At 43.2% G+C, this 27431-nt stretch overlaps 1 protein-coding gene across 4 annotated transcripts in view; it reads left to right on the forward strand.

Annotated features, from left to right (window-relative positions):
- Positions 1–612: 612 nt before the first annotated feature.
- The window catches only part of KMT2A (lysine methyltransferase 2A), a 78847-nt gene continuing 52028 nt past the window's right edge, over positions 613–27431 (forward strand). For 3 of the 4 annotated variants that reach the window (XM_044257935.1, XM_044257936.1, XM_044257937.1), the window contains exon 1: positions 613–1044. In XM_044257935.1, coding sequence (XP_044113870.1) covers positions 613–1044 — 432 coding nt within the window. Of the gene's footprint in view, positions 1045–3149; positions 3249–27431 lie in introns of all 4 variants that reach the window. The other variant, XM_044257934.1, reaches the window with a different exon arrangement.

Here is a 27431-nt window from a genome sequence, read left to right on the forward strand (position 1 = left end):
TTTATTCCAGAAGCGTTAAATGAGGGCTAACCCATCTTGTATCTGTGCCTCGCGGCAGAGAAGGCTCACTCGTCCCCGACCCGGCAGCCGCGCTATACTGGAAGCGGCTCTCCCGGGCGGTTCGATTCCCAGCGCATCCCGGGAACGTGTGTAATCTGCCTCTCGGCTCTCGAGGCTGCAGGCGGCCGGGCTCCCTCCGCCTCCATCCTCCCCGTAGTCCTCGCCCCCTCCCCCTCTCCCCGGAACCCGCGCTCCGCGTCGGGCTCCTGGGCTTCCTTCCCCCCTCCTTTTCCCCAGCAATGCCGCTCCCGGAGGGCGGGGCATGCACTTATCCAGGTTGCGGGGCGGGCGGGCGGGCGGGCGGCGGCGGCCCGGGCCTCGGCCTGGCGGAGCTGCGGCCCGGCGTCGTGAGCGTAGGCCCGGGCCCGCTATACAGATTGCGGGGCGGGCGGCCGCGGCCCGGCGCTCTGCATAGCTGCCGGCCGGGCGCAGGCCGCCGGGCGGCGCCTTCTTCTCAGGCAGGTTCCGGGGCCCTCGGCCCCCCCCCCTCCGCCTCCCCGCCCCCCTGTGTTGTCGCCTCTCCCTCTCGCTGCTTCACTTCACGGGGCGAACATGGCGCACAGCTGTCGGTGGCGCTTCCCCGCCCGACCCGGGACCACCGGGGGCGGCGGCGGCGGGGGGCGCCGGGGCCTGGGGGGCGCCCCGCGGCAACGCGTCCCGGCCCTGCTGCTTCCCCCCGGGCCCCAGGTCGGCGGCGGCGGCCCCGGGGCGCCCCCCTCCCCCCCGGCTGTGGCGGCCGCGGCGGCGGCGGCGGGAAGCAGCGGGGCTGGGGTTCCAGGGGGAGCGGCCGCCGCCTCAGCAGCCTCTTCGTCGTCCGCCTCGTCTTCGTCTTCGTCATCGTCCTCAGCCTCCTCTGGGCCGGCCCTGCTCCGGGTGGGCCCGGGCTTCGACGCGGCGCTGCAGGTCTCGGCCGCCATCGGCACCAACCTGCGCCGGTTCCGGGCTGTGTTTGGGGAGAGCGGCGGGGGAGGCGGCAGCGGAGAGGTAAGGGGGCGAGGAACCCCCAGGTCCGGGGTCTCGACCCTCTGCGGAGCCCCCTCCCCTCCCCCATCCGGGATTGAGGAGCATCCCAATTCCGGGACCCTCCTGGGGTCCCTGACCTGGGGCAAACGGCCCTCCCATCTTGGGACCCCCGTACATGGGTGCAGACCCCCAGGCGCCCCCACCCCAGGGTTTGGACCCATTTGGCTAAGGGCGTTTGCCCCCCCCCCGCCCCTTCCTTCCCCTGACCCTTCCCCAGATCCCTTGGCACAGACCCCTCGCCGGGGTTTCCCATCCCGGGACTGAACCCCTCCTCCCTTTCACAGATTACCTCATCCGAGCAAGATTCCTCCCTCCCTCCCTCCTAGAGACCTGATCCCGCCACATCCCCGCCTCCCTCTCTGGGCAGATGTTTTACTCTTGGGGCAGTTTTCCTCTTGGGCATCTCTTGGGTGATGGCCTCATCCAGGGCCACGTTCTTCCCCTACCCCTTGGGGACCGATGTCCCTTCCAGCACCTTGCTTCCGAAAACCTGATGAACCCTCGCCCCATCCCAGGGCCAGGTCCCTGCACTACCAGCCACTCCCCCTTCCTTCACCTCCACCCTCCATCCTCCACCCCCCACCCCACGCAGCTAGATCCTCCCTCCTCCTCCCCTACCCCGCCAGGAAAAATCTACTTTCCTCTCCACCTTGCCTCCCTTCCCCTCCTTTCCCTCTGGAGATAACGGTGATCTCCTCGTACAGCAGTCTGTTTCCCCCATTTTACAGAGCTACAGTTTCTAGCCTGCTGGTAGCAGGGAATTACTCTACCTTCGCTCCACCCTTTCCCTCCTTTAGAATGAAGGATTAGTGGCATCTTTGAGAGGAAAATAGTCCACTGTCCCTTAGGCTCAGAGAGGAGCAGCTTTCCACCATTCCCCCTGGAGAGGAGGCAGGCTTTCCCTCCAGCTCTGGGGAAGGGGGCCCCTGCGAGGGGAGGTGTTTGTGGGGGGACTTGGGCAGCATCCTCCCAGGGGAAGCAGCTGCTCTCCTACCCCACCCACTGCGCCTGAGAGCACGCAGTCTCCAGCCTTAGCTCCCTCCCGCCCTTCTCCTCTTCTCCGTCATTTCACTATTGATCCACCTTTTCCTAGGCCAATCCTGGGGCTTGGAAGGGGTGGGGGAAGCAGGGTTGGGTTGAGGAGAGTAGGTAAGGGACAGTTTTACTTTATTATGCTCGTGGTGGTGGTTGCTTTTGGTTGGGAGAAAAAGGGGGGATATGAAGCAAAGTTATTCCTTAGAAAGAGGAGTTAGGGTTATCTCTCTGATTCTTACAGGGGGACCCGAGGTGGATGAAGGGGTCAAGAACTTTGCTCCTTCCCCCTTAGTACCGGGGCGGGAATGGGGATGCCTTGATGAGCCTTATTCAGGCCCCTTCAGCAAAAAGGAAAGTTGCCCTGGGAAGGGAAGTTGAGTTCAGGTTCAGCCAGTGGCGTTGCGCATTTGTTTTCCATTGGATGCAGAAGGGGGAGTTTGAATTGTAGGGGAGGGGGGAGAATGAGATGGGGGATGCTAGGAGGAGGAAGAGCAGCTGCTAGGGGCTGAAGCGAAGGGGGGGTGGGTAGGGGGTTGCTGCTCTGGAGTGCTCTTGATTGAAACAGAAAGGGAAAGATAACAACCAGCCGTTTCCTGCGTGCTCTGCCGTTGGTCCCGGGCAAACCCCTTGTCCCCCATTGTGCCCTACACCCCTCTAGATATACGGAAAGATCCTGGGAAGAACGGGAGGGAGGAGGTCCCAGAGACCCTGGCCCCTCCTTTCAAGGAGCTGGCATTTTTTAGTTGTTAGTCTTCCTGCCTCCTTTTTAAAATCGTTTCTAAGGCAGCCTGATCAGGAGACTGACAACAACCCGCCTTCTGACAGAGCAAGGAGGACATGATGGGGGCGTGTTCCTTGCTATGTAGCTAGCTAACTGCAGCGTCCCTCTTCCCTGCCTCTCTCTGCTCTCTCTCCACCTCCTTTTCCCAGCCTTCAGAAGGCAGCTGCGGTCAGCAGGGTTGATTGAGACTATTTATTGGTTGCTGTAGATTATTATTTTTTTTTGAAAGGCCAATTCTGTATTTTTTAAGCTAACAACACAGATCCCATGTAGTTGGAGAACCAAAGGCCTCATACATGACAAAAAGACTGAACCGTTCAGGTTACTTGCATGGAGTTGGTGCTTAAATGTGAGTTGATTTTGCTTTTTTAAAAGATACAGCAGCAAAAAAAAAAAAAAAAGGCTTACTGACATTTCATTTACCTGCTTATTTTCGAAATTGAGACTTGCCTGGTTATATGTAGAATTTTAGTCCCATGTATATTTGAGTATAATAAGAAAGTCTGTATTAGGAGAAGTTAGTCTATTTTAAGGGGATCCTGAGAAGTATTTTCTTCTTGTTTAGCATGCTTATGTATTTTGTATTGAAGGACGAAGTGTTCACATTCCAAATGCTGTTATCACATATTCAAAAGCAAAGTTTTATGCTGACAGCTTGCAATCGTAGCTTTTCAAGAGACTGGTTAGAAAGAGAGCCACCTGGATTCAGGGACCTAATGTCTGGGCACCAGAATATTTTATCTGTTGGTCTTTGACAAATCACCTTTAAAGTTTTAATCAGGTGCTAACACTTCCTTATCCACTGGCATTATTTTGCTGAGCAGTGGTTTGTAGTGTGTCAAGCCTGTTAAGGAACTGTAGTTAATTCAAATAAGATTATATTAGTACGTTGTTGTTTTTTTCTTTAAAACTTTTTGCCTGAACATACTTTACTCTGAGAAGAGCGGTTGACTCCTTACATTCAACTTCAGTATTTTTTCTGACTGGGTTTGAATGAGCTGTTGTTCCATTGGTGAGCTTTTTATGTGGTAGTTGGAGGCAGTGTAGTACGGGCTGATGGTATGCATCGATTAATGCTAACCTGTAGTATGGTTTAGGACTAAATCACTTAGTAGTGATTAGCTCCTCTGACCTGGTAGTTTTCAGTGTAGAAATGAAGCATTTTGTTACAGTCTCACAAATGATAAGGTTCCAAAAGGGAAGTTCAGGGTTCCCTTGGGCTGACATACTTACAGAATTCTAAAGCTTATTTCTCAGAATTCACTCACAGATCTGTATCAGGTCTTGTCTGGATTCATGAAGAAATAGTTTTGTGACCTTAAAATGAGTCTAGCCTCTTTAAATTCTGGTTTGCTTTAAGTGAATAAGGACTGTATTTGTCTATAACAAAATGTAAGTTAATACTTAGAGGACTAGTAAGTTCATGTGGTTGAAAGGTGATAGACCTTACAGATCACTTACCTGTTGTAAACTCCTTTAGCCATGGGAGACTTGTCCTTCACTGCCACGGGTCCCCAACCTCCCTTGGACTGAATATCTCTGGGTAACAGCTACGTGTAAGAGTTCTTCATGACCAAATTCTGTCAGAATAGGATTATTTTTAAAAATATGTAGGTGTTGCTGGTCTCCTCTATTGGGGCTTTTTCTCTGACAGCCAGGAAGTAGAATTGAAGTTTGATTTTACTGAGCACAGTAGGAAATCACAGAGGTCTGCTTCTTTATCTTCCTCTTCCCTTCCATATTGTGTACTTTCTGAGGATTGTCTCAGGTACTGTTAATGCCACCATCCTTTGCCATCTAAATAAACATGGCACAGCATCCTCTCTGTTGACTAGAATTTGAGCTGTTTTTAATATAAACTCCACAAGTGGTTTATATATCAGCAGTTAGTCCTTATTAATTTCATAATCCACTTACCTTCCTTACCACCTCATAAAATGTTCAAAGCAGAATTTCCAGCCTGATCATAATGTGGCACATTTTAGGTAGATAAAAATCGAAACTGAATGACAGCATTGGTCTCTATTTGTTTTAATTTGAAATGGCAGTTTAGTTGAGGTAGGCTAAGGTGCACTCTTGTTTGGGCCTAGAAAAGATGTTGTTCTGTAGGCAGAAGGCAGTTGAAGAGTATCTGTGATTTTTTTTGTTTTTGTTTTGTTCTGTTTTGTTTTGAATGTTCGCTGGGCATATGTACCAAGAGGGGGAGTTGTTCCTTCATGGACTTCACAGCTAATCCGGAGCTTGACAGAGGGAAAATGAAGCAGAGAACACAAGGGGAATAGGAGAAGCCTCAGAGTGGAAGTCAGGACAAGGGCTCTCCTTGCACTCATCTCTTTCTGACCGGACCTTGGACAATTCACTTTTAACCTTGAATATCTGATCTGTAAAATGAAAAGGTTGGGCTAAATACGAGCTCATGAATCTTTTCTGCGCCAGGATTCTGATTCTTTTCTATTAATGTAATTTTTTTGTTCGGGTCAGAACTTCTTATTCTGAGTTTATTTATTTATTTATTTATTTATTTATTTTCTGAGTTCTTTTAAACAGTCAGAGTCCATGAGCCTATTGGGTCATTTTTTTTCTTTTTTAAGATTTTATTTATTTATTTGACAGAGAAGAGACACAGCGAGAGCTAGAATACAAATGGGGAGTGGGAGAGGGAGAAGCAGGCTCCCCGTGGAGCAGGGAGCCCGACATGGGGCCCAATCCCAGGATTGGGATCATGACCCCAGCCGAAGGCAGACACCCAACAACTGAGCCACCCTGGCGCCCTCTATTTGGTCTTTTTTTTTTTTTTTTTTTTTAAGATTTTATTTATTTATTTGGCAGAGAGAGATCACAAGCAGGCAGAGAGAGAGAGAAGGAAGCAGGCTCCCGGCTGAGCAGAGAGCCCGATGCGGGGCTCGATCCCAGGACCCTGGGATCATGACCCGAGCCAAAGGCAGCGGCCCAACCCACTGAGCCACCCAGGCGCCCCTATTTGGTCATTTTTAATATTAGTTTGTACATTTGCCCATTTAATTGGTGTAATTGTTGGGAAGAGAAATTTCAACTTAGTGGGAAAGTTTTCATTGCATGGACAAAGTATAAGGACTGAAGAGTATGGAAAAAGTTCTTTTCTGGAGTTGACTAATTTCATTTATAAGAAAAGTGAAGATCAGATTTTAAATATAAATCATTATCTTATGTTGAGAAGCCCTGCTGTTTAACTAAGTTTGTTTCATTTTTCCATGTCGTAGATTCCTAACTGCTAAAGGGAAGTTATTTTTCAGTCTAGGTGGTGTATGCCTTTAGGTGTGTGAGCTTTTAAATGAAAAGAAAATTCTGTGCATTAATGAATTTCTGAATCCGAAGTGACAGTATATGTGTTGCAGGAAGCAGCTGTTAATAGGGTCTGAAATGTAGGACTTTGGTTTACCCTGAGCATCAGAAATATAGTCTTTAGAACTTTTCTTCATTCTTGCTGAGAACCATATGACATGTTCCCATCTCTTCCTTCCATTTGATTATCTTAAGGCACAGGGCTCCTGTAGGAGATCATCATTCACAAAATAGTGATTTGCCTTCTGATTAGAAGATGAGAAAATACTCCCATGTTGACTCCATTTCCGTATCTGTGCTCACCTTGAAGCTGTCCTAGCGTAGAGCATGTGTGTGGATGCCGATTCCATAGGCATTGCCTTTCTTGCCCTGCAGCGAGAGGGGGTGGCGAGGGTGCTTTGCTTGCTCTGAGGCGTAATACTCTGCAGTGCCTCTCTCTTCTGGAGACTCACTGTTTTAATTGTAGGTCTCCTAATTAAGATCTCTTTGTGCCTGCCCACATTCCACTAGTGTTGGCACAGGACTTCAGTTTCCTTCTAGCACTTAACTTGAAGGCCTTCGGTAGGGCCTTTTGTGAATATCTTGTCTTTCCATTCTTCCTCTGCCAAGGTGGAGAGCCCAGTGGCGTAAACCTTTGAGAGAGGGGGAAGCTATGTGACTGTCACTACTTTGGGAGGAATTTATTCCACGATTACTGGGATGGGAACCTCTGTTGTCTGCATATATTATTTGCGGGGAATAAGGAAGGTTAAATTAATAATGAGTCTGACATAACCTACCTGTACTTTTTAATCAGATTTTTAACCCTGTGGACACTGGTAGGAAAGAGCTCGAGGTTAAAAAGTACTTATTTGGGTCTTGCCTAGATTGGTTTAAAGCTTTATCATGGAGTAAATCAGAGACTCACGATTTTTGTGGACTGGTAGATTGTGAAGATAATCAAACGAAATTATTGATTGCTCCTGAATTGTATCAGATTTTAAGACACAGACTGAATGAAGATAACTTTGAGATTTGAATGAACTTTTTTCTTTAGAGAAGACTTAGGGAGGTTCTAGAAATTACTGAGTTAATTAGAAATACTCTTGTAGGGTGCCTGGGTGGCTCAGTTGGTTAAGCGACTGCCTTCAACTCAGGTCATGATCCTAGAGTCCTGGGATCGAGTCCCACATCGGGCTCCCTGCTCCTTGGAGAGTCTGCTTCTCCCTCTGACTTTCTCCCCTCTTATGCTCTTTCTCACTGTCTCTCTCTCAAATAAATAAAATCTTTTAAAAAAAGGAAGAAAGAAATACTCTTGTAGGTTCCAGCTTTTCTTGCGAAGCTGGCTAGGCTTCTAGAGTAGTTTCAGAAGAAGGCAAAATAATTGGAAAATGTCATTTCACTTTAGTTTCTAGTATACGAGTGCCCAAAATGCAGCCTGTTCTTTAATGGATCTAAACATGGCATGCTAGAGGAAATGCAGTCTTTATTAGGAAAAAGGAATCTTAAATCCTTCACCTGGGCCCAGATGGTTTCATTGATCACATCAGTATGAGGCAAGCAGACAAAGGGCTACTTTTTTGTTGTTGTCATTTCATTGGTTGAAGAAGGCCTGAAAGAAGGAAGTACAGGATCTTTATGGCATGCATTAAATAAAGCTGGAGGCCCGCACTCTTATACCTGAGTGGGTGGTTTTATGGCCTAATTCTCTAATTGCTGGCATTTATGACAGTGTGGATGCTACTGGCCCTGTGGCCGAGGTGGATTATGTTGGGAATAGGGAGAGAAAAGGGGTCCTTTTGTTGGCCTTTTCATTTTCCCCCTCAATAAGATCTCTGAGAAGGCCCCAAGGAAATGCACAGACACTTGAGCTGAGGGAACGACATCCCATAAAATGGTTCTTTATGTTTTTAAAAAGGATGAGCTGCTTTTCTTGACCTATCCAAAGAAATCCATACCAGCACTGTTAAATATTTCAATGAGCTTTGTACCTTGTCAGGTTACACACCAGGGGAAGCCAACCCATGAGGCTGTAACCACTGCCAGACATTTGCTTTTTAAAGACTAAGGCATTTGAAAGACAAATTTTGTCGTGTGATTTGTAGTTGTTTGGGATGATATAAGCCCCCTTGTAGGATTAGTACGAAGCTTCTTAGGGGCCAAACTTGGCTTCACTTTTTAGAAGTTGGACATCTTTAATGAGTTTTAGTTTTAAAGGACTAGAGATACAAATGTAAGAGTTAGTTGACAGTTTTCTGCACCAGCTATGAAAATTCCCCTTCCTTTGAAATGAGTAGTTGTTTTTCTATTTGACAAATAGACTAAAGGGATTTCCCCAGAAAACTTACCTTTAATTATCACTGTAGCAGTGCCTTGAGTCCCACCAGTGGGGCGGATCTCTTCCACTGGCATTTGTCTCTAGAGCTGGAGTTTCTTTCATATATTTTATTTCTTTTCTTACATTCTTGTTGTGTTTGGTTGGAATGCTTGGGTGTAGATGTTCTGATGTCTTTCAGCAGCCAGAGCCATGAACCTTTCTGACGTTGGAAGGTTTTAGCCAGATCCAACCCTTAGGATCTGTGCTTTGTTGAAGCATCATTGTTTCTTTCTCCTTTTAACAGCGTCAAAGTAACTGTGGCTTTCTGCCTTGAATTAGGAGAGTAACAGTACTTGTGAGGAGTGTTGTCGGAGAGCACTTTTTTCAGAAAGCTCTCCTTTATACTCTCTCAGTTCTGAAAACTGAGAAGTTGATCACAAATATCTCTACAATAAATATCTACACCCAGAGGAACAAATATTTACACATGTCTGTATTCATCTTCTGTCCATCCATGAGTATTGACTAATTTTTAGATCAAATGCGAACATACAGCATTGTTCCTAGATTATTGCCTTTAATTATAAGCAGTAAAACCATGTGGATAACATCTCTTTAAGCTTAGCTAATGAGGAAATCCTTTTGTAATCTCTCCGGCTAGGATTTTTTATTTGTGCATATATAAATACCTTTATAAAGGATAGGGAGAATCTCATTATCTAATCTGTAATAGTGTGAGATAGTATAGCACAGTAATTAAGAGCTGTTAAGACCACGGGCTCTGGATTTAGACCGCCTGGGTTCAAATCTTGGCTCCCCTGTTTATTAGCTGAATGACCTTGGAAAAGTTTCTTAACCCCTCCATGCTTCAGTTTCTTCATTTGTAAATTAGCAGTAATCAAGCTTTGTGAAATTATTGTGAGGCTTAATTGAAATTATGCATGCAAAGTACTTAGCAATTTGCCTGGTACATAAGAATCCCTAATTATTATTAGGACTCAAAGTTTGAAAGACCATGAGGGCTATAATCTTCTTTTTTTTCCATCAAGATAACTGGGTTTTATTACTCTGATGTGTACGTGTATATGTGTACACATACATACCTATTTGAGAGCTATAATCTTGACTTTAAAATGTTCTTGATTTGGGTCTGGGTGTCAAGTTCATTAGTAAGCTAGGTATAACCAAACTGAAGGCCAGCCACGCATCTCGGCAACAGGGAATACCATTGGTGTCCAGTGAGAACGTAATTAGAGGTGAGGCAGAAAAGGGAGGAGAGAGAACAACAAGACAGTAAATAGGCAGGTAGGACACCGAGGAATTCAGTGCCTCCAGGAGCTGCGTAGTTATCAGGCCAAGGCAGCTATGTTGAGGTTGCCACTCCTGGTCTCGATAACTAGTGTTCCTTACCTTTTTACGTATGAGTGTAAATACTCGGGGATTCTTTGCAGTGATTCTGAGGTGCTTCATGGTCCCCGGCCTCCAGGTTCAGTTCCATTCATTTATACTTGGTAACTAGTTGACATTTGCTCTCAAGTGTCAGTGCGGGGAGAATTAAGTGTTGGTCTACAGAGATCAACACAATTAATAATTTAATTATAGAAGAAATGCTAGGTTACAGTTCCTGGGGGTTGGCACTTAGTTTGAGAAATAAAAAAGAACCTCAAATAGAATAGTCAAAAACAGATTAAAGTTTAAGAATAACCGGTAGAGGGTAGTACACTTTAAGGAGGAAACATACAGTTCTGCTCTGTCTCTCTTAAAAAAAAAGGTTTGCTGAAATACCCGCATCATTCACAGATGAAGAAACTGAGGCGCAGGCGAGCTCGTTTTCCAGAAGTCATGGCGAGTAAGCGGCAGAGCTAGAATTCAAACCTAAACCCGTATCCGTCGGAAAGCTCATTCATTCTCTCTGTTGCTCTCTTTACCTCTTTTCTCTTTGCACCCCTCCAGTCAGTCTGTGAGGCTTGTCTGTGATACTGTTGCAGTGTTTAATCTGTCCCTGCTGTTCTGTTTTTACCATCCTACTCGAAATTTCCATTACCTTTGCATGGATTATTACCATAATCTCCTAACCGGTCTCCCTGCCTTCCTTTTCACTATATACAGTGTTGCCATTGGTTTTCTTAAGTATAGATCTGATTATGTCACTTTATTCCTAAAACCCTTTGCCTCCTCACTGAATATAAAATAAGATTTAAAATTCTCAGCTCTTCATAATCTATCTGGCCTACATTACTACATTTTGAACATTATCTCCTGAACACACATTCTCACATGCTTCGGCCATGGTGGACTACTAGTCTCTTAGGTGTTCTCCATAGGCTGTTTGTACCTGCCTTTACGCCTTTGCTAATGCTTCCTTTGCCTTAAAGTGTTTCCCATCTTGCCCTGCCTATAGCTTTCAAGGCTCAGCTCAGATTCCCAGATCCAACCTCTTCCAAGAAGCCTTTTACAGATGCCACTGCTAGTGGAAACTCAACTTCTCCTTTCCCGTTTTCTGACTGTACTTAATACCTACCTTTAAAGAATTTACTCTGGGTTACCTTATAGTATAAGTACTTTTTTTTTTTTTTTTAGTTTAGTTTTTAGGGAAAGAGCACACATGCAAGGGGTAAGGGGCAGAGGGAGAGAATCCCAAACAGGCTTCATCCCCAGCATGGATGAGGCTTGATCTTACCACCCTGAGATCATGACCTGAGCCAAAACTTAAGAGTCGGACACTTAATGGACTGAGCTACACAGGCGTCCCTGGTATAAATACCTTTGACTGTGTGTGCTTTCCCCCATTAGATTGTGATTTTCTTAAGACTTGGATCGTTTCCATTTCTGTTACCGTTTATGTTTTATATAGTTTATAGTGGTGACTTTCCATAGAAGGTGATCAGTGAATGACTGTTGAATTGAAAATTTGATCCACATTAAACTTTTAGGAATATCTTGCAAGGAGAGCGTTACAGAACCTATTATGTTGTATAAGACTTAGGAGCAGGATAATTGTGAGTGATTTATTTTTTTAAAGATTTTATTGATTTATTTGAACAGAGAGAGAGAGATCACAAGTAGGCAGAGAGGCAGGCAGAGAGAGAGGGGAAGCAGGCTCCCTGCGGAGCAGAGAGCCCAATGTGGGGCTCGATCCCAGAATTCTGAGATCACGACCCGAGCTGAAGGCAGAGGCCTTAACCCACTGAGCCACCCAGGTGCCCCGATTTAAAAAAAATATATAGTAAAGTGGGGTGCCTGGATGGCTCAGTGGGTTAAGCATCCATCTGACTCTTGATTTCGGCTCAGGACATAATCTCGGGGTTGTGAGAACGAGTCCCCCCTCAGCTCCCCACAGGGCCTGGGGGCCTGCTTGGGATTTTCTCGCTCCCTCTTCCTCTATCCCGTATCCCCCATCTCTTTAAAAAAAAAAAAAAAAGTAAACTAATTCAGGTGTTGCAGAGGAACATCTAAAGAGCCATTAGAGGACAAGGACATTTCTGTAATAGTACCAAGTGGGGTTTTACAAGTGATGTTGAGGTGTCCTGACAGGAAACCATCATCTTTTATGTAGTTAACTCCAGCGCTGACCATCCCCTTACTTGAGTGTTGTTTCCATTTCTAGGTTCCTCAACTTAAAGGGGATGAGGACGCATTGAAGGCGGTTCTGAGGAGACTCAAAAGATGATTATATGATTGGAAGTCAGTCCTGTGAGGAAAGGTTGGGAGAATGAAAGGTTAAAGAGGCAATTTAATAACTCTTCCAAAGACATGAAAGGGTCCATTATTAGGAATGGTAACCAGCTGTTTCCCAGTCCCATGGGTCCAAGAGTAAGCGAAAATAGGTCTACACTGAAGCAAAGGGTAGTTACATAAAGAACTCGTTACTAACCATGTTTGTCATCGTGATGGTTGAAAAGGTTACCAGAATAGCATTATCATCTTCTCTGGAAGTGAATTTTTAAAGTACTGTCCTACCTATATATGTGTAAAATGACCTCTCGGGAGCTACCCTCTCATTCTGGGAGTCAAAAAGTGTATTTTCATTCAGATCCTAGAGGGTGTGGATCATGTTTTGTCCTTCTTAATATTCCCCCAGGGGTCCTGGGGCCCTACTGGCTCCTTAAGTGTTTGGCTTGAATTGTCAATTTGTGGCAGTAATTAACTTTCAGTAGTAAGCGCCAGAGAAATGTCTTTATGAAACGATATTATAGTAGTTTTATAGGAGAATAAAAATGTAGTAAATGAAGCTAAGAGAGAAATCTTAACATCAAGAGAAACCAGGGAAAACAGTAGGTGTGGTCTTACTGTAGGAAACAAATAAGTGTTTGTAGCTTTCATGTCCATTTTCAGTTGTAGTTTGAAGAGATGTGCTGCAAAATATCCCTTGGTAGGGTTATCACTGCCTGTGGACATACTGCAACAAGTGCTTTGTGAATCCTTTCCCATCTAATACAAGCTTGCTTCATATGAATGAGGATTACAAAGGCCTCTGACCCTTGGCTTTTGAGGCTGTGTGGAGGGCTTGCATCACTCAGAATGAAACCTTTTTAGATATGTTGGGTTGCAGAAAGCATTTCCTGTACAGTCAGAATGAGAACCGTGAATTGGGATTATTCATACAGATTACCAAGAGTCTGGCAGAGCTGATATTAACACCAGCTCTTTTTCCTACCAACTTGTAGTTCCAAAACCTCTACTGGGTCATTGACACTTTAGTACTGGAATTATATATGAATTCTTTCTTTTAGGTGAAGTGTTATAAGATTTATTTAAGTTTATATACATATAATGAATTTTCTAAGTTTCATATAGTGAATGCTGTCCACTCTTAACCAGACAATCTCATTAAATGACTGGAGTTCACAGGTGTAGCTGGGTTCTTGCAGGAATTCTGCAAGTGGTGGCAAAGCCAAGGGCAGTTTGGATTCCTTTATTGGGAAATTGGGTGTCCCTTAAGAAACTCCGGGAATTGGAAATGTAAGAGAGTCATGCTTTTCCTGGAACTTTAAAAAATATATACATTTTATTTATGTATTTATTTTAGAGATAGAAAGCACAAGCCGCGATGGGGGGTGGTTAGGGAGGGGCAGAGGGAGACAGGGAGAGAGAATCCCTGGGGAGTCTGATAAGGGGCTTGATCCCAGGACCCTGAGATCATGACCTTAACCAAAATCAAGAGTTGGACACTTAACCGACTAAGCCACCCAGGTACCCCTTTTCCTGGAACTTTTAATTGCTAGTCATACAGGTTTAAATTTGGAAAGCAAGTGATTATGAAGGCAAAGAATAATTGTCATGATACCATATTCTACTTGAGAGACTAGAGCTGGAGTAATAAAAAAAAAAATACCAGGGACTTTTTTTTTTTTTTTTTTAATAGGTTAATGCCACATAATGTGGTCTTCTCAGAATGTGATGGCAAACTTCAAATACGATGTGGGAGTCAGAGGAGAGTGAGTTGGTTTTTCAAGATACTAAGAACACAAAACTTCCCAACTCTCTCTTTTTTTTTTTTTAAAGATTTTATTTATTTATTTGACAGAGATCACAAGTAGGCAGAGAGGCAGGCAGAGAGAGAGGGGGAAGCAGGCTCCCCGCTGAGCAGAGCCCAATGCGGGGTTTGATCCCAGGACCCCAAGATCATGACCTGAGCTGAAGGCACAGTTCTAACCCACTGAGCCACCCAGGTGCCCCAAACTTCCCAACTCTTACATTGAACATTAATTCCTAAAAAATACTAGGTCAAAACGATGTTGGCCGACTTGGAAGCTTTGTTTTGCCAAGGAAAATGTTCATGTTCATCATCTAACTTCATGTTGCTCCTTCAGAAAACCGACTTTACCGAACGATAACCCTATTTACCTTCAGAAAGAAGGACGTTGTGAAAACCTCGTGTTACGGAGTTGCTCTTGGTCATTCAGCAGCGCATCTGTCCTCCCAGAAGGAAGGATGCACCCTACCTTTTGTATCAAGATATGACCAACAAGCTGGAAGAAGAAAGTTGAAATTTTGTAGTAGAAGCTTGTAATTGAATGAGCATATAACTCCAAATGAAATTAACTACTTAAAGTTGGCATCTGGGGAACTCACACTTCTTGTAATAAAAAGGACCATCTCTGAAAACAGTGTTGGTGTTTGTTGGCTTAATTTTTCCAGCCTGTTAGATGGATCTGGCCATGTTGTGGTACTTTGCTGTTAAACAAAAAATGAACCCTGTGAATGAGGAGTAACTTGATTTCTGCAGTATATCAGGCTTATTTCTTCTGCTTCAGACTCGAAACCTAGGAGTCTGGAAATACATCTCTCTCGATTTGTTTTGGGTTGGCTTTTTAAGATCCTGTGAAATAATTTGGGACATTGCCAAGAATCTGTATACCTTACTGTCTGAATGTGTGTGTTTATTTGCTGTCATTTTTTTCTCTTTTTCCTTTCCTTTCCTTTCATTTTTCCTTTCTTTGCTTTTCTTTTCTTTCACCAGTGAGCTACTTTATGACTACTTCTTTCTTTTTTTTTTTTTTTAAAAGATTTTATTTATTTATTTGATAGACAGAGATCACAAGTAGGCAGAGAGGCAGGCAGAGAGAGAGGAAGGGAAGCAGGCTCCCCGCGGAGCAGAGAGCCCGATGCAGGGCTCCATCCCAGGACCCCGGGATCATGACCTGAGCTGAAGGCAGAGGCTTTAACCCACTGAGCCACCCAGGCGCCCCTGACTACTTCTTTCTGAAGCGGGATGGGTGGGGGTTCACCTGTCTCATTTGCTTGACTATTTTGAGTTTCTTTGCTTCTTGCTCTTGTTGAATGAGGATGGAGGGTACTGCTTCTTTCTCTAATGACAGAATGGATATTTCTGTTTCTCAGGTGGCATTTGCTAGGTAGAATTGAATTAAACATTTGAAAACTGAATTTCATTCTTGTGTGGGTGAAAATTTTACCAGCTATTATTATTGAAGAAGAGTATATTATTGACTTTGTACTCTTTAATCCTAGGTGACTTTTTTGGTGTTAACATTTCTCAATATCAGGCAGAGATCATATATTTAAAATAGTTTATTTTATTTTATTTTTTTCAAGATTTTATTTGAGGCAGCTTGAGGGGTGGGGAACGAGCAGTGGAAAGGCAGAGGGAGAGAGGGAGAAGCAGGTTCCCCGCTGAGCAGGGAGCCCAATACAGGGCTTGATCCCAGGACGTTGGGACCATGATCCTGAGCCGAAGGCAGCTGCTTAACCATCTGAGCCATTCAGGTGTCCCTAAAACTGACTCTCTTCCTAGCTGTTATATATTCAAATAACCACTGTTCCCTTTAATGCAGCAGTAACCAGAGAAAATTTGGCCTTGGCCATGCCCCTGACAATCAGTTGACAAAGACTGTGATGTTAGTTCAGTAACTGCATACATTTCTTGACCAGTTGCTCCCAAACCGTCTTGGCTTAGGAAGTTTGTCTCTTAATGTCTGTGTATTTGACCATGCTTGAGTGTATTATCCTTCTCCCTTCTTATAGAATCAACAGCATGGTTGTTGTATTCCACTTTTTGGAAATGAGTTAGAGACGTCACTCTATTTTCTTCTATTACAAATGATAAAAAGTACTTGCAAGGAGGTTCACCTTCCCCCTAAGCAGCCTTCGTAAATGGATCACTGTACGCGTGAGAAATGGAGAGAGATTGGAAAATCTAATTCAGTGTTTTTTTTTTTTTTTTAAGATTCTATTTATTTGCCAGAGAGAGTGAGAGCGCACAGGCAGGCAGAGTGGCAGCAGAGGCAGAGGAAGAAGCAGGCTCCCCATGGAGCAAGGAGCCCGATGTGGGACTCGATCCCAGCACGCTGGGATCATGACCTGAGCCGAAGGCAGTCGCTTAACCAACTGAGCCACCCAGGCGTCCCCTAATTCAATTTTTTATTCATTTATTTATTTTACAGAAAGGGAGAGAGAGAGCGAGCACGCATGTGAGGGAGTGTAGAAGCAGAGAGGGAGGGAGGGAGAGAGAGGGAGAATCTGAAGTAGACTCCTCACTGAGTCGATCTCATGATCTGAGCCAAAACGGAGAGTCAGATGCTTAACCTCCCAAGAGGTCCCTCTAATTCATTTTTCAAAAAACATCTTTTATGCACCAGAAAGATGATCAGGTGCTGGGGCACTAGCATTGAACAAGTCCCTTCTCTCATGGAACTTACTATGTAATTTCTTTTTCCTGAGCTCTGCTTAAAATACAGCATGAACATAAGTACTAAAATTATAATACTTTGCAAGATACTTTGGAAATTGGTTGTTTGAAGGTTGAAGCTCTCACAACTAATATTAACAGAATTGTCCTTGGGAGCAGTTGCAGTAGGTGTTTTTCATTTACTGATTGATTCTTGAGTGAGTTAAACCAAGTATAATACATGGATCGAGATACTTTAAATATTTTCAAGGTGTTTAATAGTGTCCCTTCCTGTTAAAAGGGAACATAAGTACTACCACTTCCTCTGCCACTTCTACGATCAAAGAAGTACCACTCACTCTCTGTACTCTGGATTCCATCCCTCGTCTTTTCAGGGTTGTTCCTGCAATTGTCTCACCTCTCTCGTGCATCCACAGTGTTTCTCTCACATCTGGATTGGTCTTATCAACATATAAAACTGACTATCTTTTTTAAAAAATTTTAAATATTTTAATTAATTTTAAGTAAACTCCATGCCCAGCATGGAGCTCAAACTTAATGACCCCGAGATCCAGAGTCCCATGCTTTACTGACAGAGCCCCAAAGTGCACCTAAGTATCTTCATATAATCCTTAAACAAAGAAAAAAAGAGAAAGAAACCTTAACCTCATGTCCTCCTCTGGCAACTACCCAGTTCTCAGTTTCTTCTCGCAACAAAACCTGAAAGTGCTGGGTGTCATTGCTGTCTCCGCTCCCTCATCTCTCCCTCTCCCTCTCCCTCTGTCTCTCTCGTGCCCTGTCTCCACTCCCTCACCTCTTTCTTGACCTCAGCCACCGCAGCTGGGCTTTCTCCCCTTGGTTCTATTGGAATAGCTCCTATCAGAGTCCTCAAAGAGCTCAGTCTCGCCAGATTGAATAGATGGTTCTTGGTCCTCATCCTGTTAAACCTCTGGGCAGCGTTGAATTGGCTGACCCCTCCCTTTTTGAAATACTGTTTTCTTGGATCCTGTAACACTACGTTCCCCTGCTCTTTCCTTAAGTCATTGGTCATTAATTTTTAGTATTCTGTATGGCTTTCCTTCTCTGTCTACACCCTCTTCCTAGTGTTCTCACCCAGGCCTCGTCTGCATGCCCAGGGACTACTAAGTCTTTGTCTCTAACTCTGACTACTACTTCAAGTCCCAGGGTTGTTAACCAAATGCCCAGTTGGCATTTCCATTTGGGTAATAATGGGCCAGGCAATATTAGTAGCTTACATTGATTATTTTACCTAATTTTGATCCCTCTCTGAGGTAGCCACTATTCCCAGGCAAGAAAACAGGTATGCGTTGAAACAGTTGGATAGCTAATGGGTGTCTTAAACTTAAACCATAGCCAAAGAGTCTTGATTTTCTCCTTTCTCTGTGTTTGGGATTCTGCCATTTACGCAATTGCTCAGGCCTAAGATTTAAGAGTTACCTTTGATTTCTCTCTTTTATTTATATCCCAAATAACCCACCGGCAAATTCTTTCTGCGTTACCACCAAAATACCTTAAATCCAACTTCTCCTCATTTCTACCACCCAAACCCCAGACTTTTCCATTACAGTCTTTTGGCTGGACTGTTCCATGATCTCCTTGCTTGTGTTCTTATCTCGCTAGAGTTTGTTCTTCGCAGGGCAGCCATGTGCTCCAAGTGCAAACAAGTCCAATCTTACTATTCCTCTCTTTAAATCTGCCAGTGGCTCTCCCCTTACCCTCCATCCCCCCACTGCCAGAGTAAATCCACATTTCTTCCTGTGGCCATCAGAGCCATCCAGCCTCTGGCTGCTGGGCATGTCTGCTTCTCTGGCTCCGTCTCTTGGCATTCTCTCTCCTGCTACAGAGCCAGGCTGGCCTGTTTGTCTGCTGTGCATCCCAGGTTTATGGCTGTCCCTGGGGCTTTGCACTTTCTATCAAGCAAGAATACCGCTCCACCTAGGTCTTTCCATGTCTGCCTTTTCCTCATCATTTAGGGCTAAGCCAGGGTTCAGCAAGTATTTTCTGTGAAGGGCCAGATGGCCTCCCTTCTGCTGTTGTCAGAGCACAGAAGTAGCCGTAGACAGTATAGACACAGATGAGCATGGAGTGTTCCAATAAAACTTTATTTATGTACACTGAAATTTGAGTTCCATATAGTTTTCATGTATACGAAATAGTATTCTTTGTTCATTTGAAGCCTCTCCTGACCATAGGAAATAACCCCCACAGCTAACTCCCATTGATCCTATTGCCTTGGTCTCTTTATTTGTTATATGTTTATTTTCTGTCTCCACTAAAGTGCGGCCTCATGGGTCAGGAGTTTTGTCAGTGTATCTTTAGAGTCTAAAACAGTGCCTAGCAGTTCTCAGTAAATACTTGCTGAGTGAATGAATGCCAGTCCCATTCAAACTGTGGCTGTAGGGACGCCTGGGTGGCGCAGTTGGTTGGACGACTGCCTTTGGCTCAGGGCGTGATCCTGGAGTCCCGGGATCGAGTCCCACATCGGGCTCCCAGCTCCATGGGGAGTCTGCTTCGCTCTCTGACCTTCTCCTCGCTCATGCTCTCTCTCACTGTCTCTCTCTCTCAAATAAATAAATAAAATCTTAAAAAAAAAAAAAGATTTCAAACTGTGGCTGTAGACCTCTGTCTGGTCTCCCTCTATTCAGTCTCTTTCCTACTTTAATTCCGTGTGTGTGTGTGTGTGTGTGTACACCTTTTCCAGTGTAAACTCTAGAGTTGTGCCTTTTTCTACATTTGAGAACCAGTGGTAGCTCCCTGCTGATTATTGTATCAGCTTTGACTGTACCATCCTAGAATTAACAATGTTCTGATACTTCATTTGTCTCTTATCTTGACCCTGTTGTGGCTAGCCTTTTCCAACCAGATCAGTTTTTACTAATCCTTTCATCTGATTTTTCTTTCTCCCCATTGTGGAGCCCTTCCATTTATTCCCTTTTTTAAAAAGATTGATTTATTTGAGAGCAAGTGCTTGTGCAAGTGGGGGGAGGGGCAGAGGGAGGGAATATTCAAGCAGACCCCATGCCTACCCCCTCCCTTACACAGAGCCCGTATAAACAAACTTTTGCCTGTACTTTCAGAGAAATTCCTCAGCTTGCTCCTGCCTGTGAACTTTTTTGCAACTAAATCCTTGCTTAACCCCTTTCCTAAAAGAAGAGTATTTCCCTCCATTGTGCTTTGTATTCATTCCCTCGCAGTGCTGATGCCTCCTCCCAGTGCTTTTTCCATTTATGACTGCTTTGCTTTTGAGGATTTTTGGTCTCTTTGCTGCTGCTGTGTTCCCCTTTGGCATATAAACATATTCTACTCAAGAAATAATCCTCCCAAGCTGGTCTTTCCCTATCTTATGCCCTATCTTTTGTTTCCCACATAACTGAGTTTCTTCAAAAGACTAGACTATACTCATTTCCATTTTGTTACTTTTTAAAATGATTTTATTTATTTATTTATTTATTTATTTATTTTAGAGAGAGAGAGTGTGCATGTGTGTGAGTGGGTGGGGGCAGGAGAGGGGAAGTGGGCAGGGGGAAAGGGAAAGAATCTCAAGCAGACCCTGCTGCTGAGCACAGCTGATTCTAGGCTTAATCTCAGGACTCTGAGATCAGGACCCTGAGATTACGCCCTGAGCCTCAACCAGGAGTCAGAGGTTCAACTGACAAACCACCCAGGTGCCCCCCATTTTGTCACTTTCTAGTCATGTCTCTACCTACTGCAGTTTGGCTCTTCCTGCTTCTAACACTGCATTAAAGTTGGCTGTGCTAAGGTTAGGGATGACCTCCCAGTTTTGCTCTCCGGTCCTTATCCAACTTGACCGTCCCTTGTTATATATTCTTCTCTTGACTACTGTGTGCCTACCACGCATGACCTTTCTCTTGACCATTCCATCTCCATCTCCATCCTTGGCTTTCACCTTTATGTTGTTGGGTGGAGGTATAGGCATCTGCCATGGACCCTCCTTTTCTCTCATATTCTCTCCTTGGGTGATTGCATTTATATGTACAGTTTTAGTATTCGTGTGTGTGTGTGTGTGTGTGTGTGTGTATTTTTTCATGGAACCAGATGTATTCTCTCCAGATCATTATCCTATCTTAAAATTTGAACAGACATTTCAAATTCAAATATCTGAAGTGAACTCCTTTCCCACTTCTATAAACCTTTCTTCATTCTTGTATTCCCAGTCTTGGGAAATATCACCACAAACCCAACCACCCTAGGCCAATCAACCTGCGAGTTTTTATTGATTCTTTCCATTCCCTTAACCCTGCATATCAGAATGTTGTCCATGTGCCTCCTGCCTGTGGAATCTGCCCTTTTCCCTCAATCCCCAGTGCTACTGCTGTCATTTTACAACTGCCTTCCTGCCTGCGGTTGTAAAGGTGATCTCTACTTACCCACTGCTGTCACAGTGATCTTTCGAAAATACGAATCCAATCATGCTTCTCTGCCCGCCTGAAAACATTGCTGACAAGCCGTAGAGCCTTCAAAATGAGGCCCACGCATCCCTGAAGATCAGCTTCCAACTTATGAAGGCATTTAACACCTTTCATGACCTGCCTCTGTCTTTTTTATCCTGCTTTCGCATCCTGCGCCCCTTTCCCACATTAGCTAGGGCCTTAGCCATTCTACGCTGTTGGTTGTTTCACTCCAGGCCATGTGCTTTTGTCCCTCTGTGCCTTTGTTTGACTCTTCTCTCTGTACTGCATCTCTCCCTGATTTCTCATCCTTCAAAAGTTAGATTAAGTTTTTGTCTTTTCTCTGATGGCTTTCCTGACCCTTTTTCCTTGGTTGGGTTTGTGTTTCTGCTGTGCTGCCGCTGTATTCATTCCATTAGCACATGTATTCCTCCAGCACAGCAGGCAGCACACTGGTATTCATTAATTTAATGATCTATTTTTAAAGAAAGATTATTTATTTATTTGAGAGAAAGAGGAAGAAGCCGATTCCCCAAGGAGCAGGGAGCCCAATTAGGGGCTTGATCCCAGGACCCTGAGATCATGACCTGAGCTGAAGGCGAACGCTTAACTGACTGAACCACCCAGGATCCCTCATCATCTCTTCATAACAGCCTAGCAGGTCCTTGAGGGCAGAAGCTGTCTTTTATGTTTAGATGAGCTGTCCTCATCCCTTAACCCAGAAATGGGCTCATGTATTTGAATGAATGAATGAATCAATGAATGAGTGAGTGAATTGGTTTAGTCTGTCCTGCTAGCCTGAGTACATTCTCCCAGAGCATTCTTTTTTTTTTTTTTTTTTTTTTAAAGATTTTTATTTATTTATTCGGCAGAGATCACAGGTAGGCAGAGAGGGAGGCAGAGAGAGAGAGGGGGAAGCAGGCTCCCCGCTGTGCAGAGAGCCTGATGTGGGGCTTGATCCCAGGACTCTGGGATCATGACCCAAGCAGAAGGCAGAGGCTTAAACTGAGCCACCCAGGTGCCCCTCCCACAGCATTCTTAAAAAGAAGAATCATTTTGTCTAATTCTTTCGCATCCACCAGTATTTTCTGCTTCAGTGCTATTACCCAGTAGCTACTTAATGTTTTATAAACAATTGTGTTTCTTTTATTTTCATTTTACAAACATTTATTGAGTGCCAAGTTTGTGCCAGATACTGGGAATACAAAAATAAGTACAGTGTCCCTATCCTCAAAGAGTGAACACTCTAGAGAAGGAAATAAACATGTAAACACATTTAAAAAAATCCCTTGTGCTAATTAAGTGCTAGTAATTATGTGTACATGTCTTTAAAATGCAACATCAAGACCTTGGTGTTTTAGAGCTTGAAGCAGGAAACACAAAGGGAAATGTGCCAGCAGAAGTGATAGCTACCTGGCCTAAGCTCCCCAGGGAGTCGTGTTACTCCTTTGTAACTAGAACCGAGGTATGCTGTATGGTCTGCCATGTTTCTTCATCTTCTTTGGTTCTTCATGATCTTAGTTCTCCCACGGCCTCCTTATATGGTGAAGCCATATATGATGATACCAAAACTTAGAAGCTTCAAAATTTCAAAGAATTTCAAACAATTAGAGAGTATTGGGGTGATTTTGATACTATCTGTGATTGTTGATGTTAATCTTCAGTTGATTCACCTGTAAACCTTTGCAATTGAAGAAATTTGATTATTCAAACTCTTAAGACTAAACATTTTGGAGACCGAATATGCAAAGATACGGTTGCTAAGGGGCATGTCTGAGAAACCTAACGCTTAATTCAGTGCTCCAAAGTGCGGAGGAGTCTCTTGCTAGAAAAGAAAGAATGTGAGCAGACTTTTATCTTGGGCCTTTTGCACCTGAGGATGGAAGTGGCTGAAATTGTTTATTTAATAGAAAAGTTTTCAAATTAGCTTTGGAACCACCTTAGCCCGGGAGGTGAAGAACGCCAGGTGAGTGATTATTGGTCTGACTGGTAACAACTGGGAAGAATTTAAGGGAGGAACTAAAAGTCTATGTATTTTAGTTGGGGGTAGGGAAGAAAAGGCGATGAGGTCGATCCGTTGAAAGTTTATCAGATCACTGGTCTTACTAGGAACTGTGTCACATCTAATCAGTGCAGATGGTTTAGGTCTCGATTACCTAAACTCTGATTGCTAACGCTGGAGTGGCGCCTAGTTGCAGTACTGAGGGATGGAAATACACATTGCCGTCCTTTGGAAGGATTTTGAAATTTGTTGAATGTTTCTCTATGAACCGAATGCTTATATAAGTGGAAGAATGAACTGTTCCAAGATGTAAGCCAATTTTTTATTCCAGAATACGAGTTACATAGTATTTCATCCTTCACTGGCATTACTTTTTGAAAGGAAGAATGAAATTGTGTACCTGCCTGTCTGCCTTCAGGTACTTCTTAGGAGTGGGAATCATGTCTTATCTTTGCATCTGGAGCAGATAGCATATAAATGGCAAGCATATAAGTGGTTTTTGAATGAATGAACAAATAAAAGAAATAGTGCTTTCTTTGAAAAGTTGGCTTGTAGTCCATAATTCCTTGAAACACGGAATTTCATGTATTTTTCTCAAATATTTTCTTTATATTTTATATGTAAACATTATTATCTAATACTTATTTTGGGTTCATATAGGTTCTCTTGTGCAAAAAGAAATATTCCTGTTGCCCCATCATTTACAATGGAACCAGACACTAAAGAATTAAATTCTTCCATTAAAATAAAAATCCTCAAATATTAAGGATATTTATTATAAGTAAAGTAGAATTTAGTAGAGGTATACCTGGTAAAGGTATGGCAGAAGGTCTCAAATAATTGGTTACCCTAGAGTTAGGGGTATGGGTCATAACGACAGACATTCTACACATTTATTATTTTTACAGTTAGATTTGATTTAGGAAGTGACATAGATAGGTTCATTGCATTTTTGATCACTGGAAGCTAAATATGATATAACAGTATTTTATAGTACTCAACTTGGCAAGGATATTTTTCTATGTTTGGAGGAAAGAAAATGTTAAAATCTTGGCAACCTGGACTCCAAGGACATCACTGTTGAGAAGGCACTGGTTTGATGGCTCTTCCCCGTACTCTGTCTTGGAATGCGGTGCTCATCAGGGAAAGCCATACTGAAAGAAAAAGTATGTGTGATGAATGGCTGTTTGGGCCCAGTTCCCAGGAATCCTTGATCATGTGTAGCATGGTGTCTCCTGTCCTTTCTCTCTTCAAGGGCTGTCCAGGCTGATGGTGCTATAGTGCCAAATGTGGATTTAATTGCAGCTCCCTTTGTTGGCTTTTTTTGGTAGACATGTTATGTTGCCTTAGCCTTTTGATTTTGAGGCAAGTCTAAATCCTTGGGAGGTCAGCACTGTTACCTTGATCGTGACATCTTCCAGGAACCCCACGTGTGAAAGGGGGTGATGGGAGCTAGATGAGAGGGAGGCAGGAAGGACTTCCACTGAACAAGCACCCTCTTGCGGTAGCTCTTTCCCAGCACTTTCTAGACTAGGCTTCTCTTGGATTTCACTCTCTCCTTCCTTCCTTTCCTTTCCTTTCTTCCTTTCTTTTTTTCTTTCTCTCAGCTCTTACTTGGAATTGGGAGTTCAGAGTCAGAAGGCTAGAGCTCTTTACCATAACAATGCAGGCTTTTGTTTTGGCTTAACTGTCTGGATTACTTAAACAGTGGGTAGTTACTTTTAAAGCAAGTTTGAAGAAGTCAACCTACATTTCAAGAGAAAAGTTCTTGGGGGAAGTAGAGTCTTTTTTGACTGCTCACTCTTTACTTATTGCAACTTTGAGATCATAAGGAAAGAGTTAACGCTTTCTGTCATGTTGGAAAGTACTTGTGAAATTTAAACATTGACAGCTCAGTAGTACTCTGTTTTGGAGTGCATGGCAATTGGGATTGTATAGTTATATTTTGTGAAAGCTTGAAATGGAGAAAAGTGACTCACCAAGGTGGCTGATGGTGAGCATAGCAGTGTGGATCTTTTCCATTTCTTTCTTTCTTTCCTTCTTTCTTTTTTTTTTAAAGATTTTATTCATTTATTTGACAGACAGAGATCACAAGCAGGCAGAGAGGCAGGCAGAGAGAGGAGGAAGCAGGCTCCCCGCTGAGCAGATAGCCCGACTCTGAGATCATGACCTGAGTTGAAGGCAGAGGCTTAACCCACTCAGCCACCCAGGAGCCCCTTCTTCCGTTTCTTTTAAGGATTAATCATTCTTTACCTCACCTGTTGGATACTTCACCTGTCAGTTATTATGTGTAGAGTTGCTAGAACTCTCTCCCTGCAGCATTGGGAGCATAAAATTCATGCATGTAGTAGTGTAGTTCGTCCCTCGGTAAAGTGTTGGGAAGCCTCCAGATGTCTTTGTGAATGAAGTGTCTAGATTAGCATGTCGTTCCATGAGGATAATGGAGAAAAAGGATGAATTAAATCAAACTTCAAGGATCTGAAAATGGGCATCACGTTAACTTTCACAGGACCTGAAAGAATAGCAGATTTTGTACTGGAGATGACTTATTTGATTCCTTCAAATATTTATAGTTTTAAATTGTAACTATTTTGGTAGGAAGTCTTTGTAACTAACTGTATGATCTTGGGCAAGTCATTTGACCCTTCCAGAGTCAGTTTCTAAAACCACATCAAAATAAACTACAGGATGGGTGTCGCCTTATACTTTTCTGAGTAATTTTACATAATTACATAATTTACATAAATTATTTCATTTACTCCTTACAACACTTCAGTAAACGAAGACATTGAGACATAAAAATAATAAGTGACTTGTCTAATATATAGCTTGCGAGTGCTGGAGCTCAGTCCTCAGTGAGTCCTGGGTGCTTCTTAGTCCTTTCACGTGTTGACATGCGAGCGGTGAACTACGCCCCTCTAAAACTCTAAGGTTATTGTCATTTTTTTTCCCTATAAGTTGAGACAAGTTACCACGGGGCTATTTTCTTTGCCTGCCTTTTTTCTCAAAGTACATTGTAAGATTACTATTTGAAATGTCCTTTTTTCCTGCCCAAAAGTATATTTAAAAAACTTAACACTATGGGAGCACCTGGAGCATGCAACTCTTTATCTGGGGTTCATGAGTTCAAGTCCCATGTTGGGCATAGAGCTTACTTAAAAGAAAAAAATTAACAGTATGGAATTCCCATTATTGTGACAGGTTTTTGGATTAATTGGGTCTTGTGAATTTGGGCTTCTCTTTTTGTAATGTTGCAGTTTGCAGTTGTAAACCCTGAAATCATTCCAGAAGTATATTTGGGGTTAAGCCCCACATGATGAGGTTGTCCTAACTTGTTTTAAGATGAAGAGGTAGGTTTATTCTTATTCACAAATAGTATTCATAATAAGAATTTAAATTTAATTTAATGATGAGAGAAGAGATTGTAAAAAGTATCCTAGTCTTGTATTCTTTAAATTTGTTTTACACATTCTTGGAATTTTAGTGCTTTTCAGACAAATCTCTTTGAGGAGGATAATTTCAGGTTTTTCTTAAATAGTTAAATGCTTTGATAATGTTTAGAACCTCAGAACAAAAACCTTAGATTCTAAGAACTGTCTCTCAGTTGCATAGTTTGCAAGGTCTTGGACTCAAACATTTTGCTCCTCAAAGCATTAAAATTTAAGGGCTGAATCTGCTAATTTGTCTAAAAGGTTGCATGTATTTTTTTATATATTCCTGATTAATAAGTGGTTGAACAGATTAGCACCTGACTATAGCTTGACACTAACTGGGGAAACAACTTTTCAGAAAATCCACACATGTTGTCCATATGCATGTGGTTGTTGCTCTTGAGAGGAAAACTTGGGGGTTTTAATTGTTGGAATGTACTTTGGGGCTTGGCTTAGCAGTGCAAATTGGAGGTTCAGGGAAATCTGTCTTTCAGTCCTTATTTTATTCTTGTTGTATGTGGATTTTGTTTCAGGAATCTGAAATTCTGTCTCTCTCATCTCTTTCTGGAAAGAGCTTAGTTTCTGAATCAGTGAATTTCTGTTAGTTTGTTTAAATAGACCACCTGAGAACTTGTCAAAATAAGTTAAATCCTTAAGGATTTTTTGAAAGGGCAAGTTAAAAGCTAGAGGTAAGGGGAAGTTTTTGCCTTTTGGCTTTTCCAAGTAGAACAGAGAATAAGATGCTTCCCTAAGGTCTCTCGAATGCATTATTTCATCCTGTGTGCGGTCATTCATGATCCCTTTCACAAATGCTGCTGCCCACCATTAAGTCTCTTATCACAGGGCATTTTAAAATGATGCCATAAAATGCATGTTGAGAATCTTTGGATCTCAAATGTATAGAAATCACATCTAAATGTCAAT

The sequence above is a fragment of the Neovison vison genome, chromosome 7 (genome assembly GCF_020171115.1).
Source record: "Neovison vison isolate M4711 chromosome 7, ASM_NN_V1, whole genome shotgun sequence".
NCBI lineage: Eukaryota > Metazoa > Chordata > Mammalia > Carnivora > Mustelidae > Neogale > Neogale vison.